General features: G+C 36.4%; 6 protein-coding genes across 11 annotated transcripts in view; 3 read left to right on the forward strand and 3 right to left on the reverse strand.

The window, feature by feature from the left end:
* LOC110846812 (dynein heavy chain 5, axonemal) overlaps positions 1-2,711 on the forward strand; it is a 29,461-nt gene extending 26,750 nt beyond the window's left edge. The window contains exons 98-106 of the mRNA XM_035849093.1: positions 20-79; positions 144-249; positions 322-346; positions 417-438; positions 509-561; positions 644-743; positions 804-912; positions 2,266-2,416; positions 2,490-2,711. Of these exons, the coding sequence (XP_035704986.1) occupies positions 20-79; positions 144-249; positions 322-346; positions 417-438; positions 509-561; positions 644-743; positions 804-912; positions 2,266-2,416; positions 2,490-2,622 (759 nt within the window). The 3' untranslated portion in view covers positions 2,623-2,711. The remainder of the gene's footprint in view (positions 1-19; positions 80-143; positions 250-321; positions 347-416; positions 439-508; positions 562-643; positions 744-803; positions 913-2,265; positions 2,417-2,489) is intronic.
* Positions 2,638-4,886, reverse strand: LOC110847964. Its single transcript, XM_022095032.2, has 3 exons — positions 4,406-4,886; positions 3,481-4,317; positions 2,638-3,405 (listed from the first exon to the last, which is right to left on the reverse strand). Exons 2-3 carry the CDS (start codon positions 3,554-3,556, stop codon positions 2,708-2,710), a joined length of 774 nt encoding a protein of 257 aa, XP_021950724.1. The 5' UTR covers positions 3,557-4,317; positions 4,406-4,886; the 3' UTR covers positions 2,638-2,707.
* Positions 4,887-5,421: 535 nt separating this feature from the next.
* On the forward strand, positions 5,422-11,250 carry LOC110847262 (annexin B10). Of its 4 annotated transcripts, XM_022094171.2 has the most exons (9): positions 5,422-6,604; positions 8,104-8,267; positions 8,352-8,525; positions 8,614-8,760; positions 8,859-8,996; positions 9,310-9,370; positions 9,460-9,633; positions 9,700-9,941; positions 10,855-11,250. In XM_022094171.2, the coding sequence occupies exons 2-9, from the start codon at positions 8,244-8,246 to the stop codon at positions 10,888-10,890; spliced, it is 996 nt and encodes a 331-aa protein (XP_021949863.1). In that variant the 5' UTR covers positions 5,422-6,604; positions 8,104-8,243; the 3' UTR covers positions 10,891-11,250. The 4 variants fall into 4 exon arrangements, with proteins under 4 accessions (XP_021949863.1, XP_021949865.1, XP_035705300.1 ...); XM_022094173.2 differs by lacking the exon at positions 5,422-6,604 and having other exon boundaries at positions 8,007-8,267; positions 9,700-9,908; XM_035849407.1 differs by lacking the exon at positions 5,422-6,604 and having other exon boundaries at positions 8,009-8,267; positions 9,700-9,974.
* On the reverse strand, positions 10,788-15,184 carry LOC110846813 (fatty acid amide hydrolase 1). 2 transcript variants are annotated; one of them, XM_022093653.2, is made up of 11 exons: positions 14,903-15,184; positions 14,606-14,800; positions 14,484-14,540; positions 13,032-13,255; positions 12,578-12,953; positions 12,280-12,500; positions 11,966-12,123; positions 11,484-11,651; positions 11,365-11,408; positions 11,211-11,300; positions 10,788-11,085 (listed from the first exon to the last, which is right to left on the reverse strand). In XM_022093653.2, the coding sequence occupies exons 1-11, from the start codon at positions 15,083-15,085 to the stop codon at positions 10,978-10,980; spliced, it is 1,824 nt and encodes a 607-aa protein (XP_021949345.1). In that variant the 5' UTR covers positions 15,086-15,184; the 3' UTR covers positions 10,788-10,977. The 2 variants fall into 2 exon arrangements, with proteins under 2 accessions (XP_021949345.1, XP_035705299.1); XM_035849406.1 differs by lacking the exon at positions 14,484-14,540.
* A 54-nt stretch (positions 15,185-15,238) lies between these two features.
* LOC110847956 (U6 snRNA-associated Sm-like protein LSm7) lies at positions 15,239-16,306 on the reverse strand. Its single transcript, XM_022095014.2, has 3 exons — positions 16,170-16,306; positions 15,773-15,985; positions 15,239-15,679 (listed from the first exon to the last, which is right to left on the reverse strand). The coding sequence occupies exons 2-3, from the start codon at positions 15,978-15,980 to the stop codon at positions 15,540-15,542; spliced, it is 348 nt and encodes a 115-aa protein (XP_021950706.1). The 5' UTR covers positions 15,981-15,985; positions 16,170-16,306; the 3' UTR covers positions 15,239-15,539.
* On the forward strand, positions 15,869-19,190 carry LOC110847954. 2 transcript variants are annotated; one of them, XM_022095012.2, is made up of 5 exons: positions 15,869-16,006; positions 16,578-16,826; positions 16,927-18,244; positions 18,339-18,451; positions 18,535-19,190. In XM_022095012.2, the coding sequence occupies exons 2-5, from the start codon at positions 16,713-16,715 to the stop codon at positions 18,673-18,675; spliced, it is 1,686 nt and encodes a 561-aa protein (XP_021950704.1). In that variant the 5' UTR covers positions 15,869-16,006; positions 16,578-16,712; the 3' UTR covers positions 18,676-19,190. The 2 variants fall into 2 exon arrangements, with proteins under 2 accessions (XP_021950704.1, XP_021950702.1); XM_022095010.2 differs by lacking the exon at positions 15,869-16,006 and adding an exon at positions 16,366-16,513.
* Positions 19,191-19,774: the final 584 nt, after the last annotated feature.

Raw genomic sequence — 19,774 nt, forward strand, 5'->3', positions numbered from 1 at the left:
TATGCACATGTGTGTACAGGTAAAAGACGCGTTAACTAGAATGGGTTCACTTCTTCCCATGAACATATTCCTTCGTCAGGTAAGGCTGGCTTAAGTGAATTGCTTATTTCTGTCATTCTAATGTTATCCCAATCCTTGATAAGGAGCTGGATAGAATGGCCAAAGTACTTGAAGTTGTCCGTGCAACTCTCTCGGATCTGAAATTGGCCATTGAAGGAACCATAATCATGAGCAGTAGTTTAAGGGAAGGTAATTACTATACTCACAAACTGAAATGGCTTCATACGAACAAGTCATAAATTGTCCTGCACTATATTACAGCACTGGACTCCATGTATGATGCAAGGTAGTTCAATCTAGAAGTGTTCTTATAAAATTGGCCCAATGCAATTTTTAAATATTATGTTATCTTTCAGGGTTCCAGAATCATGGAGAAGAGTAAGCTTATTTTTCTACTTTTTGCACTATTGAAATTGAAATTGAAAAATTGAATTTGGGTGCTTTTAAGATATCATGGGATTCAGGATCTATTGGATTTTGGTTCACGGAATTATTGGAAAGGTGAGTTTAATTAATGAAATATGCAATGCAAATATATCGATATCAACAAACCTATAAAACTGTAAATACTATACATTTTCAGGCATGCACAATTTAAGAGTTGGTTATCTCACGGAAGGCCTCGTGTGTTTTGGATGACTGGCTTTTTTAATCCTCAAGGATTTTTAACTGCGATGAGACAGGTGAGTGATGATTGATAAATAGATTCAATTCAATGCATGCTAATGTTAAATATTTCCTAGGAGGTCACTCGCGCACAACGATCAAAAGGATGGGCACTCGATTCAGTTGTTTTGCAAAATGTGGTTACCCGTTTTTGGAAGGAGGAAATTAATGAATCCCCTGCTGAAGGTGATAAAATTTGTCGTTAATCAAAACTAATTTTTGAACGTACGTAGGTGTTTTATTATTAATTTTCAAAAGGTATGTTCCGCACTGTTTCTGACAAAAATTTTGATGAAATAACAAACTTCAAATACATTTAGGAGGCTGTGATTTTTTTCAGCTCTGTGGGTTAACATAAACACTAGCAATAAATCGGCAAACTTTACCTCGACGGAAAAAATGCTAGATTTGCAAATTAAATATCGTAGTGTGATTTAATTTTTAATGCTGGAGGTGCAATACTTGTCGCAGATTTATGGTTGAATGCTTAAAATTTACGATGAAGACTGCCCAAGACAAAACACAAATTCAATTGGGTCAATAATTTTAAATGATGGTGAAACGAGGTCTCGGGAAAAAAGTCGCCAGGACGCTCAAAATCCGTTTATTCCACAGAAAAGCTCCGGAAACTAGAGGAACCAATAATGAGAGATCCGCGACTGAAACTGTCCTATTTAGCAGATGAGATTGGTGTTCCAAAACCAGCAATTTGTTCCATGTTAACTGAAGACTTAGGTATGAAAATGGTTTCCGCCCGTTGGGTACCAAAATTGCTTTCGCCATCTCAAAAACAGGATCCAGTAAACTTTTGCAATGCAAATTTTAACCTATTAAATGAAAACTTGAACTTGCTCAATATTTTATTAGCTGCATATGGTACTTGGGTTTACTATTATGACCCGGTGACCAAATAATAATTCCCTCAATGGAAGCACGAGGGGTTGCCACCGCCCGTGAATTGAAAAGTGCAAAAATCTGACCAAAAATTAATGATGACCATTTTCAAGGATACCAAAGGTCCCCTCCTTATAAAATTTATTGCTGGAAATACTACAATAAATGGGGCCGTGTATGCAGGAACCCCGAAGGAGCTGCGTCCTCCGGTTGAAAAGAAACGTGGGGTCAAAATAAAGAGTTGGCCTTTTTTTAGACGACAACGCGCCACCTCATACCTGGCTTTTTGCGAGGGTTAGTGCAGACGAAAATCGCTTTACCTGCACAAACCATACCCCGTGCAGTCCAGACTTGACCCTTAGTGATTATTATTCGTTTCGAAACTTAAAGAAAAACATCGGGGGAAAACGGTTTTCGGATGATAATGAAATCAAGTCGTAAATTTTGGCATATTTTAGAGGTAAATTTTAATGAGTTATTGTTAGTGTTAATGTTAACCTACAGAACTGAAAAAAATCACAGCATCCTGAAAGTATTTGAAGTTTGTTATTTCATCAAAAGTTTGGTCAGAAACAGTGCGGAACATACCTTTTGAAACTTAATAATAAAACACCCACGTACATAACCATTTTGAATTTTATATAGGTGTTTATGTACATGGGTTGCACATAGAAGGTGCTAGTGTTGAAAAGAGGACTGGGAAACTAATAGAGAGCAAGCCGAAAGTGTTGTACGAGCCAGTGCCAGTAATTTTCATTTTTGCAGTGAATACGACATTAGGAAAGGATCCTCGATTGTTAGTTTACTAAGCATTTTTTCCATTATTTTAATTCCTTATTTTAACACGTGATAATTTTCTTTTCGCACAGATACGAGTGCCCAATATACCGGAAACCCAAGCGAACAGACGCAAACTACATTGGGTCGATCGATTTCCAAACGGACTCACATCCGAGGCATTGGGTTATGCGTGGAGTTGCATTATTATGCGACACAAAATAAATCTCATGTTAATAATTGCAATTAGTCACAATTAGTTAAATATTATTCAGATTCATTGATAGAATAAAATACATAAAATAGCAGATTAATCCCGACTCAAGATTTCAAACAGATTTTTCAAATAAGGGGGCAAAGTGTCCCAAGGATTTGCACCAGCATCGTTTGTCAAATAAATGTATCCAATGCATTCTTTGGCCATCAAAATTTTAGCCTCATCTAAAGTTCCCACGTTATATGGAAACATTCCCAAGGCCTCCCTTCCTGGTAAACCCTTATACATTGGGTTACATACGGTCCTGTTATCCGGGTACGACTCACTCTCATAGATCATGATGGTATCAACCGTTTCAAAGTAAGGTAGCGGTACATTGCTGCCTGGATTTCCTACGGTGAACGTGAATCCTTTGGACTTTGCATACGTATCCAGATTGGCGTAATAGTCGATATGCGAGGCAACATTATCATTTGTCATTTCGTCAAAGAAAATACCAGCTGGTTGGAACCACCTTTTCCAATTGTCTATATCCTTCTTGACACTGGATTTACTACGTTTCGTGTAATTGGTGTAAACGTATCCCAGCGTTTTGACTCCAGTTTTCTTCAAGTCTGAAATAGCTGTTGCGTAAATCGAGTCCTTTGATGCTCCAGGCCCGTTATTTACGTTGACAATCGCCCATGCTTCGATAGGATAGAGTGCGACTGCGTCCTTCAAAGCTTTCCAAGCGTCCACGCCGCTGGATGTCCGGGGATAACTGTAGAGAGGGATGATCGTACCCCGTTCAACTGATTAAAAGAAAAACAATCGAGACTGCACGTTTTGATAAATGAAGTTTTTTAATATCCATGTGGTCACTTTACCCGTGTAGACAATTGATGTGCTAAAGATCAAAAATAAGCCCAAGCTTATCCAGAAATAGCTACTAGTTTTCTGCATTTTGAATTTTTAACACCAGACAAGTGGCTCTAATAAGTACAATCGTACTGTACGATACGTATAACGTAACTGTATGGACTAAAACATTATTTTTGTCATATGTGGTTAGGTAATAACTGGCTTCTATCTCTTTACATCTTACAGCCACTGACGCACTAGGTTTACTGAGTAATATGCAGAAAAGCCATTAAATAGACCTCACTCCTATCATTTCATGTTTCAATTAATTTTATTTATGTGTACCAATCTGTTTGTACAGTATAATCTACTACTTACTCCACTCCTTTCCAGAAATGTAGTTATGCATATAAAAATTACAACAACTTTAAACCAATTACTGCTAAATGCTCATCTCGTAAATCATTGTCCGCAAACACCCGTGAGCCATTTCTGTGTTTGAGACACCTGTAATCAATTTTGAGGTACTCGTCAAATCCCAGACTCAAGGCTTGCCTCCTAGTTGTGGGGCTGGTAAATACACATTTTGCTAATTTGAAGCCTTCAGCTGTCAAAAAATTAAGCGATCTGTTGTACAACTCCATTGAAAGGCCTTGTTTTCTGAACTTGGGACTAGTTGCGACAATGAGAAGTTCAGCATATTCGGAAATTCCAAATTTCTTAAAAATGTGTGTTTTCTGATCTTTCGTGAGATCAATTCCATTCAAAAACACGTCTGCTTTCCAACCCAGGTCCGCAATAGGTATGATTGAATCAAAACTAGTCGTCTCGTTCTGTCTGAACGTTATCCGAACTGCAGCCAGCTAAAAAATAATGTAAATTCTTAGTAATAAGTAAATAATTTTTTCGAGGTTCTCATCAATAACACTTTTAAATATGTACACTTTTTACCTCCTTTGTGTCACTATGTTCCACAAGAAAGCTAAGATTATCTTTCAGTGCTTCTTGAACAACTTGTATGAGTTGATTTGCGAAATCCTCGCTATAACCCAATAGAACGCATGTTTGTTCTTCCTTGATGAAATACTCCCTAACATGTTCTAAAACACTCGAATAGTCTGAAGGAAAAATACGCCTGAATGTAAAGTTTTTCCATTGACCTTCAACCAAATGAAAATTTGTGCTGGTTGTAGGCATTTCCTAATTTACGAATGAAACTAACAAGAAAAGGACAAATCACACACTTTAATAGCAAGCTAAATGCATGAATTAATGTAATTTATGCAGTGCTTTGACATTTGTGATCGTTTGTGCTCAGACTTGAGGAACAAGCTGCAAAAAATTAACCAAGGTTAAAACTTTCCAGAAGTTTGCGGTAGATTAAGATCATTGTGTCATGTCAGTTCACTTAGCTTGCAGTGCAATAGAGCCAGCTTATGTACATAACCATATATATTATGTACATATGGCATATGTATGTGTAGGATTAGGATACACACACTCTTTCCGAACGTAGGCTACACAATAAAAAAATATTTACATTTAGTGATCACAAATCGTGTAGTGGTGTTTATTAGGTAAAGTAGAAAGAGCGAAGATTCGAGACATGGAAAAGATCGTAAAATATTGTGTACAGCACTTAATAATCGCCATAAAATGAGTGCGCTCTGCGAGGGGGGACTGCTGGACCTTTCACTTTCCTTGAATTTGACGACGGTGTTACGGGGACGCTCTTAACATTGCTTGATGTCGATGATGTCGTACGACCACGACCATACTCAAATTCGCCAGATTCCCGGAGCACCGAAAGATCAAAAGGCAGTGGAGACGGTGTAAACATTCGTCGTGTGAAAATCGGCGAAACTCGTTCACTCCTTGAATATTTTTAGTAGAGTGTCGAATTAATTACATATTAACCACACATCAGCACCGAAAGTGTATTAATCATGTGCATACACATGCACTATGTGCTTACCCGTCATCGTCATCTATCAATAGGGCTGGGTTTCGTTTTACGGCTGTTTCAACAGTCTCTAAAACTTTTCGGATATCCAATCGCGTGTTCTTGGTCACGAAGGATATGTCTTTTAGCCGTTTGAATATTCTGCAACATCAATGTATGTACATACTTAGGCATTACGTAGTTATATTAGTTATGCATACACAATTTTACTGCACCTGGACACGGATACTAATGAGATGACTACCAAAACGATAGCAATTATGACAAGACCAACAAGAGCTCCACCAAAAATAATTACTAGCTGTTGCAAATCCTATGATTCGCGTTTTAAAAATATGTTTAAGTGAGACAGACAACTGGAGAATTTTACGTATGAATATAAAATATCTTTAAAGCTTACATCTAGATTTGCCTTCGTAACGGGATCCGACATTATTCACACAATTTATTAAAATAATACATACAAAATTTCTAACCAACTTTAATTTGATAAATGACTATATATAATTACTTATTGAATCGAAAGAATGACGAGTCTGACAAAATGCTTTGATTTTTTTTAAAGTATGCAAGTGTTATCATCATAATTAGAATGAATCGTCCACACTGAATCGTCCACAATACGACGTTATCATCATTCATGGATTAAGATCAGGAATTCGATTTACTCCATGTTTACCAGCCAAATTTCACAAGGGCTAAATTTATTGGGGGGAGGGAGAAGGATTAGCAAGAGGAGATATGTACAGGTGTTGAATTACTTTCGACATTTTTAAACTGTGGCCATGCTTGCTTTTAATGATTTTGTACATGTTTATTTCCAGCATTCTAATGTATTATAGTAATAAAACACAACTAAATATAACTATAGTATAAATAATAATATAATATATATACGTAACTAATTCATGATTTCGTCTCAAATTGACCAAACATATAACCTGAGACATTTTGTTAATTTTTCATACTTGTTTCAGTACATAACTTATGTAAATGTACAATCCAATTGGATCTCATTTATGTAGCAATGAAAATGTCATGCTAGAAATTGCAAATAATGACTTGTCAGGAATTATCGATCGTCTGCCAGCTTCCATGTAGAGGTGCAACTAAACAGAATATGAAGAAGAACAAGGCTTGGTTTTTTGCTCAACTTGCATGATCATGGACATACATAAGTAAACCCAGTTCGTGATCTTTGCACAAATTCAGCTCATATCGTACATATCTAACGAGGGAACCTCTTATAGTGCCCGGAGCTCGCAGCATATCCACTATATACATTAGACCCAGTTTTTAATATTAGTCCGATGATGTGACAAAATTTCCGTGTCAAAATGACATTTGGTCAAGCGGTGACGATTTTAGTGACGCCCCGAACGTCACTTTCTCCCATGATTTCAATAGCGCAGCTACTTTTCGCCACACGCTCCTCATCTTGCTACTGAGGACTTTTTTTTGCTATGAACCCCCTGAAACATTTTTATTAAAATTTTGATAAATTATAATATTAGCTAGTGAAGTACATCCAAACAATGCAAAAAATGCGTGTTAAAAAATCCACATGTCAAGTGTGCCTCTGAGGGACTCATTACATCTTTTACACATATCCCTTCATTGTGCGACAACCAAAAGTCGTAAAAATATGGGGTTTGGATATTTTTTATCCAAAAGCGATTGTCTAAAACGAACTTCAGTAAGGAGTCGTTACGTGACCTCTTTGACCTAAAGTTTGACCTCTATAAAAATTAAGCTTTACCGTTTATTAGCATGCCAATTTTATCGCAATACATGTAAATTTAAAAGGTCAAACTTTTGGTCAAAAAAGGTCACGTAGCGACTCCTTACTGAAGTTCGTTTTAGACAATCGCTTTTGGATAAAAAATATCCAAACCCCATATTTTTACGACTTTTGGTTGTCGCACAATGAAGGGATATGTGTAAAAGATGTAATGAGTCCCTCAGAGGCACCCTTGACATGTGGATTTTTTTAACACGCATTTTTTGCATTGTTTGGATGTACTTCACTAGCTAATATTATAATTTATCAAAATTTTAATAAAAATGTTTCAGGGGGTTCATAGCAAAAAAAAGTCCTCTACTGAATTCCCAACTCATTTACTCCCTGAGATACTTAATTTAACAACTTAATTTACTATTTATTGCTTATCAATATTATTTTTCCGTTTGAATTTAAAACTTACAAAATTTTCACGCGCACTTTTTGAAGAACAAATCCCTCTACTTTAAATTCATAATAAGTTGCTGTATTTTTCCACATTTTTTTCACTCCAATATTTGAAACAAAAAACAATGTTAAGAATTTGGAAATATGTAGTAAATAAATTGTAATGATATTGTAAATATACATAGTTTAATTAGATGCCAGTCTCATCGGTGAACAAATGAGTTGAGATTTTAGTGAGATGAGTCCGGGGGAGCGTGTAGTGAAGAGCTGATAGGGTACCTGCGGTCCTAAAAACATGGAGAAAATGGCCGTTCGGTGCGTCACTAAAATCGTCACCGTTTGACCAAATGTCATTTTGACACGGAAATTTTGTCACATCATCGGACTAATATTAAAAACTGCGTCTAATGTATATAGTGGATATGCTGGGAGCTCCGGGCACTATAAGAGGTTCCCTCGTAAGTGCATGGAGGATGTGCAAATGTCGTAATTCTGCAGATGTTAACGAGTCTAACTTGAGAGTTTGCCCATGTTGCTGTTTGTACCTACGTATTGTCATACTCTGTCTTTGTAAATCACAGCAGCTGTAATTTAGAATTAAATTAACTTATAGATAAATATACAGTTAACCGGTGAATATGGCTGGATCATATGAAATAATTGTAAGTCCTCATTTTTTATCACGCTAAGAATTTACTGTAAATCGAGAGTCACGCTAGTTTAAACCAATGTATTATAAATTGCAGGACCCCACAATTCGTCCATTCCAGCCATTCAATGCGCTGGATGACGCAAAGACTCTTCGAGCGGCTATGAAAGGGCTGGGAACCAATGAAGAAAAAATCATAAAAATTTTGACCAAACGGACTTCAAAGCAACGGGCTGAAATTGCGATAACGTTCAATCGTGAATTCAACAGAGTATGAATAATACAGTACTTTTTTTAATTAGAAAAGATATTAGCCCACATTTTGTCCCATAAATATAATGACTTATGCATGCGTATAGGTTCTCCAAGAAGATCTACGATCGGAACTTGGGGGCAAATTTGAGACAGTTATTTTGGCCTTGATGGATGATCCTGCTGAATATCTGGCCAAAGAACTTCATTCAGCAATGGATAAAATTGGAACCAACGAAGACATGTTGACGGAGGTGACTATAAATCACTTCTTTTACTTATGTAGTTATCATGTTCCATTATTCCATATCAAGATTTAAAACACTGGGTAATGAATATTAAACAACTTTAGATTCTATGCACCCGTGGGGACGATGAGATACGGAAAATTTCCGATGCGTACACCAAGATTTATGAGAAAAGCTTAACTTCCGAACTCTCTTCGGAAGTTTCAGGAGATTACAAACGATTACTTACGCTGCTTCTCACGGTGAGTTAAATAAGTGTTTTTTTTCTTTAATAGTTATAAATGAGGAACCCGTCAATTGACTCTTTAACACAGAACGTTCGCGAAAGTAAAAAAGTAGTTCCAGAGAAAGCCAAAGAAATTGCAGAAAGCTTGTACAACTCTGGTAATGGTCTCTAACAATATTAAATAATCGCCGCAGTCTGACAGTTTACAGCTTTGTTGAATACGTATTTACGTTTATGTTTATGTTTATGCAAACATTAATAACCTTTCCTTCATCAACATTTATAGTATCGTTCGCTTTTTGAAGAATTTTTATTTCTATTTTGCGCAGACATCACGGTCAACCGACAATTTTGATGCTACACAAATAGCCACAAAATTATACAGTGCAGGCACGCTTTATTTTAAATGTTTTTTTTACTTTCATTTCCACATAATACTATTTCTCTAACAAATATTATTATTGTAACTCTCTGCCCAGGAGAAGGACGACTTGGAACGGACGAAGAAGCGTTCGTATTTGCCTTAGCCCATCATTCTTTTCCCCAGTTGAAACTGGTGTTTAAAGAGTATGAAAAACTGGCCGGAAAGACATTTGAACAGGCTGTCAGGGCAGAAATGTCTGGAGACTTGAAAGAAGCTATTTTAACAATTGGTAATTATATCATGTAGATTCGAAGCTTATACAAATAACGTTATATTCTGATCCATCGTGTTACAGCACGTCGAGTTGAATCTCTTCCCAGATACTTTGCGGAATTGCTGCATGAAGCCATGACAGGACTTGACACGTCAGACAGAACCCTCATCCGACTTATTGTAACACGGGCAGAGATCGATTTGGGCGCCGTAAAGAAGGAATACCAGGCCTTGTACCACAAAACAGTGGAGAGTGATGTCAAGGGAGAAACAGGAGGAGACTACGAAGCTGTACTTTTGAGCATTTTGGAAGGGAACTACATAGTCCGACCATAAGTTCCCGTGAATGCATTTCCGGTGATAAAGCCCAAAGTATTAGAGCTATCTGATAGAAATTTTTGTGGATGAACAAGGTATTAATCTTGTTTAGAAATCATAACTTCGTTTTCACAATTTCCTCCACGGGCTTGTACACAAGACATAAGTCGTGGCGAAAACTGCTCGATCGCGGCACGCACGGATTTCCTGGGAAAAGCGCCAGATCTTCAGTAAGTGCGACCTCAGCCCTTCCACACTTGGGTGAAATTTATAGCATACTTGTACCTATAATTTTGACCACCAGTCATAATTTAGGGGATTAAGGTCTGCAGATACTGAGCACCGTTCTACGGATGAAAAAAAGTCATGAAAATTCGTCTGAAGCCAGTTTTGGACAATTTTGCACCTTGCGCAGGAACAGTCTTGTTGAAAGGTCCAATGTCGATTTTCGGAGGGTCCAGGGTTCAGGTTATTAACGTTTGGCTTTAGGACACTCTGAAAATAATTCTTGGCTTCAACTTGTACCCTTTGCGATAAAAAACAGAGATTTCATTTCTCCAGCCAACTTGCTCCCATGCACACCACGGTGATGACTTCGTATTGACTTCCGCATACTTAAACGGATGTCAGACTTCTGTACAACAAATATCTGGCCTTTTTTTCTATTAAATTTTTTGCCAACGGTGAAAAGTCTGAAATACTTTTGGCACGAAAATTGGTGCGTACCACGATCAACCTGTGGCCGTCACGATTTATGTCTTGTCTAATTGCCCGTGGACGAAATCTTGACAAAGAAGTTATGATTTCTAAACAATATTAATACCTTCTTAATCCATAAAAATTTCGAACAGATAGCTTTAATACTTTGGGATTTATTACCGGAAATGCATTCACGAGAACTTATGACCCCACTATGTAGATAGAGAAATATAAAATCTCTGGAGCTGAATATTAGCTATTTAAATTTGGAATATTTTATTTAAGACTATATCAGCCTTCTAGTTCTATGTATTAAAAATTGTTTTTCTTATAAAATGCTATATTATCGTAAACTTTCTAAAATAGTCATTCCACGAAGGACTAACTCTTCCTGGTATGGAAGTCCAACAATTTGAAGTCCAATAGGCATTCCTATACTTTGCTTGGCACCCTATACATTAGACAAACACAAATTTGCAATTATACTATCAGTTGTAGGTTTAGTAATTAAATTTTTTTAACTTTAATATTTAATTAGTTATAAAATGCATACATATGTACATATTACCACATTACCTTTTGGGCAAGCCTTAAAATAAAGTCGTCCTGATGACTATACGAGTGAAAATTAGTTCCTGATTCTCGGCCAAAACGTGCAACGCCTGCCTAGGAATTAATTTTGTAAGCTAATTTGTAAAAAAAATTCCAAATTATTTATAATCTGTAATACTGGAAAATCCATTAGATTCCAAGGCATTGTATATACTACGGCCTCTGTAAATGAAATTGCATATAACATATTAGTTCATACCAAACGCACATGAAATTAAAACACAAGTGTCTAATTACGTAAAATTTTTCCGGGCATGTTGTATGGAATGGCTGGGAAGGGAAATGCAGGGGTAATTAAGAGGTCGATGTTATTAGCCAAAAATTGGCCTTTAATGTAATCCAACATGAGTTTACGATCTACAATATTTCGCCATAAACCTTCACTTGTCCATGTCTTGGTCCCAGCTATACATAAACAATAATATGTATGTGGTTATCTTGTGTTCCATTAATAATTCGTATAAAGTATAATGAGGGTATTCGTTATTTCTTCGTATCCGTAGTATCGTAAAATAGTTTACGAAGAAAAAACAAGGGGTCAGGTTTCGTAAAAATCGTAAGCGTAGTAACGTGATTTTCGATGACAAAATCTTACGACGCTTACAAAATCTCGTAAGCGTCGTAAGTTATTTTACGATACGAAGAATACTAAGGATACGAAGAAATAATGAATACCCTCAATGTAACATATGTATGTATTCAGTTAAATAGTAACTTACACCGAAGTAATTTTGCTGTTAATGGAGAGTAAAATATTGGGAGCTTAATTGGGCCCATCTTGAACTCTAAAATGTATGCTATTAATCTTCTCCAGTATAATGGCAATCGGGTCATCCAGTAGACTGTGATGGCTGCGTCCGATATGGACTCCGCCTTCCTTCAGAATTATTAACAAAAATTAATTAAGCTCTTTCTGATAGTGCATACACCGGTAAACAATATTTTAGCATAGTTGTATTGCAAGAAATCTTAAAATCAAGAAATATTGCATGCATGCATGTGTGTAAATACATATGTATCTTATACCACATACCACAAATTTTTAAAGACCTTTCCTCGATCTGCAAATGCTGAATCCCAAATAACTTCCATTATTTTTTCCATATCAGGCATAAGAAATTGAACCACTTCATGACCATCTGCTTGAAGTTTGTTGATTGCTTTCATCAAGACTTCTTCCGTGTCCCCCAAGAGTGGAAACATCGAATGGGACGTGAAAAATCCAAACCGTAACTTTCTTCCCGGATTAAATAGCTAGTTTAGTGCAAGTTAAATGTTTCAATCACACGGATTACTTATAATAGAGTATTAATTATACAATGACTTCTTGCATTTTCATTCCAAGGAATGGGTACTGCGTTTGGGTCTAAATCGGTCAAGATTCCACTTTCATACAAAGATTTATATGCGTAGCATAGCATTTTGGTATTCCGGGCAAGAAACCCATTTGTCCCAGAAATTGGAACCATGATAGCTCCTGAAGTCCGAAAACCTTGCTGTGTCATTCTTGGCATGGTTGGTTTCAAACCTGCAATTCCACAAAAATGTGCAGGGATGCGAATGGACCCACCCACGTCGGTCCCGACCCCTAGTATTGAACCTCCAGCTGCAATTAGAGTGGCGCAACCTCCACTAGACCCACCAGGAGATAACTTCAGATTAAGGGGATTCAGTGTTTCCCCAAAAATTGAATTACCACAGGCATAACTATTTTTGGGAAGTGTAAAAGTAGCGTAGAAAAAATAAACGGATTGTGTATGTATCTGTATATTTGTGGTTGCATACGTGAACAAGCTTTGAGGGACGTTCGTTTTGCAGAAGGGAATTCCACCCAGCAATTTGATAGCTTGAACAATTGCTGCGTCTTCTTGCGCAGGTCGAAATAGAAATTGAGCAAAACCCATCGTCGAGTCCATTCCCACAACATTGCAATGTTCCTTGATCGACACTGGGATTCCATGCAATGGACCCTTAATTTGTTCCAAGCTGTCCAGCTCCGATGCCCATTCCTTCACAAGGTTTAAAATTTACCCAAATCAAAAGATTAATCTTTGTCATTTGTAGACATGAATATCTGCATTTAACTTGACTAACAAGGGAACCTTAAGTACTGTCACCTCTCGATTTCCTTCCAAATAGCCTTAATCGACAGATAATTTAGTGAAACTAAAACTTTGTCATAGAACATGCGGTGCAAAATCGCATTTTCGCGAAATATTTGGCGAGAACTGCACCAAAACCTGCCATTTTCCCAATGCTTTTAAAATGTCCATCAGCCTTTCGAATTATGAAATGAACTTTGTAGAATCTTAATAAATTATATTTGTACTCACGTAATTTCAGCCCGATCACGAATATGCAAAAAATGATGCAAAGATTTGAACATTTTTTGCAAATTGAGAAAATCTGCAAAATTTCGCAAATTCGAATTTCTTCGTTTTTTTAAAATTCAACAAATTTATTAGTTTAACTGATACAAAACATATTTTTCTTATTGCAAAAAATTTGCAAAAGTTTGCAAAAATTGAACGTTCCAATGTTTAAATTTTATAGAAACTTAAAATTGTCACATATGTAGGTATGAGCGAATAAAACCAAAGTTAATTTGTTGGAAAATTAAAACATGCAAACATTGCAAAAAATTCTACATATTCAATTAAAAAATTGCACCCTGTAAGTTTTTGCAACTTGCAAAAATAAATACCGCAAATAATTTCGAAAAATACGTAAAAATAGACTAGCATTGGTTATTTAACTTACTTTCATGAAAAATTTGCTAAATTCAGTTTTTGCAAATTTTTGCATTTTTTTTGCAATAAGAGAAATGTTTTGTATATCAGTTAAACTGAAAAATTTGTTGAATTTAAAAAAGGAAGAAATTCGAATTTGCGAAATTTTTCCGATTTTCGCAATTTGCAAAAAATTGGCAAAAGCTTGCATCACTTTTTACATATTCGTAATCGGGCTCAAATCACGCGGACGGGTAACTATATAATTTTTCAATATTCCTTAAAGTTCATTTCATCATTCGAAAGGCTGATGGCTATGTTAAAAGCATTGGGAAAATGACAGGTTTTGGTGCAGTTCTCGCCAAATATTTCGCGAAAACGTGATTTTGCACCGCATGTTCTATGATAAAGTTTTAGTTTAACCAAATTATCTGTCGATTAAGGCCATTTGGAAGGAAATCGAGAGGTGACAGTACTTAAGGTTCCCTTGTAAGCTTCAAATGCGTACCAAGGCTTCAGGGATGAATTCAGTAATGCAGTTGTATTTTCGAGTGACGATAATTGCCTGATAAATTTAATTGTATACCTGTAGCAATTTTAACCTTGTTGTTACACGTAGTTTACATATACCTTTGATATGTAAGCCTCCAACACTTCCGTGGCAGACAAAATCCTAGTTTGTAATGCATTGATTAGTTTTTCTTCTGACAATTTTAATATTTTTTGGCGTTTTCCATTCAATGGAAATTGTGTCTCAATTGCTTGAAATTGTTCCTCCCTTTCGAAATCCTTTTTCGAAATAAGATCTGCATTCGTTTTTAGTTTCTAGTACAAATGCAATTGAAAAGATTAGGTAACAAATTGTGTACATAGGTCGCCTCGCACTGGTCGTAGTAAACAATTAAATTGCATTGTTTATTTGTTCACCTTTCTGTCAGAAGTTTTAAAATAAATGTGTCCAAGTATCGGGAGTAATGCCGACGTTAGGATGGAGAGAAGTAGTAAAATAAACCCACAAAACGCTTCAAATCTCGTTCTCAACATGTCGATTGTGAAATAGGGAAATCTAACTGGCGGTGGATTACTTAATTGTAGATTTGCCTTAACCATAATTTAAAATAAATATTTTTCTGTTAAAACTGTCGTGTACAAAATATACACAATGTCCTGCAATAGTTGGAGTGGATGAAACCTGACAGCATGTAAGCATACGTAGAGAGATAAAGATGAGACTTAACACGATGACGTTATCTCTAGAGTTAATGTATCATATAAACTCTGAATTTATTATTACAAGCATCTCCACTGTTTATAAGTAAATGTAGATTAACAAAAATCATGTAACTCATACCATCATCACTTCAGTTTCTTACTACCTATATCTTAATAGGTCATCATCAATCATTATCACTATGTTATGATCACCCATTTATTCATTTAAGGATAAATGGGAAATAGAAAACAAGAAATTCTGTGTAAGTTAATTATTATACTTTACGTACTAAAATACGGGTATAAATAAACAAGGGGTAGTCACATTAAAGAGATGTACGATAAGTTTCCCTTAAGCGTTTTCTTGTACAAAAGGATTTGTTATTTGTTCCATCCCTTCGGAAGGACATATTAGGACGACAGAAGTCCCACGGCACACCACCAAGCCTAAAGATCTCCTGTCCTCGGTTAATTTCATGGGGTCGTCCGGATCTGTCAAAGACGAGGAAGGAATTATCACATGACACATGGATGGGCAGAAGTACAACGAAAGCGGAGTAAAGTGCTTTATCTGTGCGAACTCACCCCTAAGGAATTCCACGGTGTCGTCTAGCACGAGGTTGAGCAGGGGGTCGAAACCCTTCAGCACTCCGGCGGCTTCTCTCCCCCCGGCGAACTTGACTCGCACGTTCTTCTCCAAATATTTCGCCAAGTCAACGATCGACTCCTTTCTCTTCCGCTCCTTTTGATCGCCTCCTCCACCTCCAGCCCCACCTTTGTTTTCTGACGACATGGTGCCTGCAATTGTTATTCAAGTCGGTAAGCACAAATGACTAATTTCTTTCAACTTTAATCTAAAAAAGAAAAATCCGTAAGGGGTTTTAAATAAAAATCAAATTAATTAGCGAATAGTGAAAACATCGTTGACCTTATAAGTCGATTTATATTTTAATTAAAACTGATCAATAAATCAGTATATTACCTCAACCTCAATAATTTCTAAATATTGAATGTGAACGAAATTGAACGCTCAAACGCGTTATATAAACTTGGTATGATGCGGTGTGAAGTGAATCTTGGAAAGATTCCCACCGTGTTCAAGCTCAATGAAAACGGTGCAATTTCGTCTCAAACCAATGCAATGTTTACATCAGAATAAGCTCATTTTAAGTAGTTCCATCGTAGTCTCTTGGTTTTCTCGGTTTTGTTGGTGCAGTTGAAATTTATTTAATCTGCAAATTTCATATTTTTCCAAGATTCAAACTTTTAAGGTGACTGGGTGGTCATTAGTCCTTTTGTGCTAATAGTACAAAATAAAATTTTAAGGTGGGAGCTAAAACTATCCGAGTTTAAGATGACTTGAATTTATTAAATTTGTCCTCATTTTCAGCTGGTCTTGGATGACGGACTCTTTAACGATGTGATCGCAGCCCAGTACAATTATCACTGAAAGTAGTACGTCAGATTAATTGTCTGTTTGAAGAGGTCAGAACAAGGATCAGAGTAATCGTCAAAGAAGATCAACATGAAACGGGCCAGAATTTTGGGTGTTGGTGATAAAAATGGGACTGCTGCTGCCGAGGTCATGGATATTCGTGAGATCGAACCAGGATCAATGAATCCACTGATGGTGCCAAGTGTAATATTAACGCTAGTTTATTTGATATTTAAACACGAAATATTTCAAATATCCATTCCTTCGCTAGTGTGACTAATTCTTGATTCATTCATATTTATAGATATTAGAATTGGTGCTACTCTCTTTACCACTACAACCTTTGAAAGACTGCAAAGCAGTTTGCAGCTTGTGGCATCAAGAGGTTGATCGGATTATGAAACGGCTCAAAACAATCAAAATGATCAAGGATGACTATTTAGAGGTTGACAAAGTGCTGGGTGGTGCCAAATATTCCTCCAACATTCTGTCCCAACTACATTGCAAAGAATGCTGTACATCGAATGACAAATTTGAGAAACTTTTAATCTTTAAGGGAACATTTCTTAACCAACTAACTTTAGAGAGATGCCATTTGAACGTCAACTCATTTATGTACATGGTTTTGACCGATGGGTTTCCATACCTGTCCATCCTCACATTACGGCAGAATGAGTACGTCGACATAAAAGGAAGGAAGACTATATTTATTCCTAAAGATGGGGAAGAAGAATTGAAATTCAAAAGTCTGAAAGTACTAGAAATTGATGAACGAGGAACTGAAACGCAAACATCACTTCATGCTATTGCAGAAATGTGTCCCTCTTTACAAAAACTAACCCACTCTAACTGCCCAATACCTGCTCGAAATCGAAATTCATCAGTGAACCTTAGCTGCCTGAATTTTTTGCAACTAGCTCCAATTGATGGACGAAAGATGGAATTTCAGTACTTTGACACACTCGTAGACTTGAAATTAAAACGACTCAAGACATTATTTCTTTATGGAATGACACCTGGAGGGAAAAAGAGAACGAATTCTCTGCATAAATTCCTCAAGTCTGTATCATCGTCTGTTGTATCTCTTCACTTGGGGCAAAAAATACTCTATAATCCCGAGTACCAATCAAATGCTCCATCACCGTTTCCAATTTCAATGAACAACTTAAAAAGAATCTCCATTGGACCAGGATTCATTCATTCATTAAAGTTTTTAGACAAACTTCCCTGCGTTACATCATTTACCTGTACTCGTCAAGACTCAAAGGACTGGGAGACTATAGTCAACAAGGGCGTGCCGAAATCTACCACCATTGTAGGAAGTTTGGACCTTGGAACTATTACAGCTGGACCATTACTCAAGATTGCGGGAGCATTCCCAAGCCTATGTCGGTTGGAACTAAATGTTTCACGGATCCAAAATCATGATGAATTATTCCGCACAATTTGTGGAGGTTTCTCTCAATTACAAATTTTAAATATTTACGATATTTCTAATCAAAATATACTCACGGACACTGGTGTCACTGGGATAGCGTCATTAGAACTTGAGGCATTAAAAAATTCTACGGGCACAAAGGGCAAACCTAAAAGGGAGTTTTCATACATTGGTGATTTAAAGTGTAAGTAGCGTCAATAATAATGGCTTATGTTTTTTACTACTGCTTAAGGCTTGTTGGTTAACTCATTGGTGGGTATATCGTTCTTTTTTTCTAGGTCTTATTGACCTCCGACTGCAGTACATTTGTGGCAATTTGACTGACTTGTCGGTGTTCTATGGAATCCAAGAGTTACCAAGCATTTTTGCTCTGGACTTATCCAAATCTTTAGTAAGTAATTTGCACGTAATTTGTAATTACTATATAGAATGTTCAACATAATGCTTAATTAACTAATATCATATCATATTTAGGTTTCCGATTCAGCGTTGACCGTCCTTTCATCATCCGCTACGAATCTTTCGGTCCTATATCTACGCGATTGTAAAAACATAACCTCAAAAGCTATTAAGCAATTCATTGCGAAAAGACCTAATGTTCAAGTTCGACTGTGAGTCGTTAATTTCCATACGACACTATCTATATGGTGCTGTTTATACCCGAGCGGGTATGGATATTTTGTATACCCCTCAGTCAGTCATGATTAAAATGTTGAGTATGCAGAAGTTTCGAATTTGAGCATTACTAATATGTATGCTAAATTTTACATCATCATGTTTCTTTATCTACGAACTAGAAAGACTGATTAAAGTTTTATATATTAATTTCTCAAGTCAACTAATATGTACAATTATAATATCAAATAAAAACTACTAAATTTGTATGTAGAACCAGACTTTACCAGACAGTAGAAATTCATTACACGCATTGCACCAGAGCAATGCCAATAGTTTCAATTATTTACTTGCTAATATCCTCTTACCAAAATGAAACATATCTTAACGAACATTTATGTAAACTTTATTAAGAAATGGAAATTGCAATAGTCCTCTAATTCTATGACTCGTATATTCACTAAAAATTTATATTTATTATTTTGAATAAAAAATAATAATTTTTGATACTCGAATATATTTGCATGATGACATTATGTATGTAGTAGTATCAACTTGATACTATGAAGACATATAGGCTGAAGCCTACCTGTGGAATCTCAGAATTGATTATTCATATGAACAAAGATAACGCTATTATGCTATACGGTTGACGGTGGTGGTGAACGTGAACGGCTGCCTTGCGTGGTGAGATCTAGTGAAGGTTCTGGAGAAGGAAGGAGAGAAAGAAAGCGCTGGGTTGGCGCTCACTCACTAGAGGTGTACATGATCCCAAATTATGAAAACCCGACCCGACTTACAGATAAAAAACTGGCCTAAAACCCTTAGGATTGGGGGTTTTATAGCTGCGTTTTGGCAACCCCAGATATTTGCTTCTAGTATTACAGAAAGTATTTTTTTTTAAACTTCAGAAATCGTTTAAACGTATGTTGGAATCGCCGAATCGTATGTTGGATTATTGATGACAAGTTGCACAAGTCGAGCCTTTTTTGGAATTTTACCCGAGGCATGATTCGGCTCACGCGTATTTTTCTTATTGACAATATACTAAAAAAGTCCCTCCACCTAAAATTCCGGCCCGGTCCGTCTTTTCATGCGG

Source organism: Folsomia candida, unplaced genomic scaffold, assembly GCF_002217175.1.
Source record: "Folsomia candida strain VU population unplaced genomic scaffold, ASM221717v1 Fcan01_Sc003, whole genome shotgun sequence".
NCBI classification, from domain to species: domain Eukaryota; kingdom Metazoa; phylum Arthropoda; class Collembola; order Entomobryomorpha; family Isotomidae; genus Folsomia; species Folsomia candida.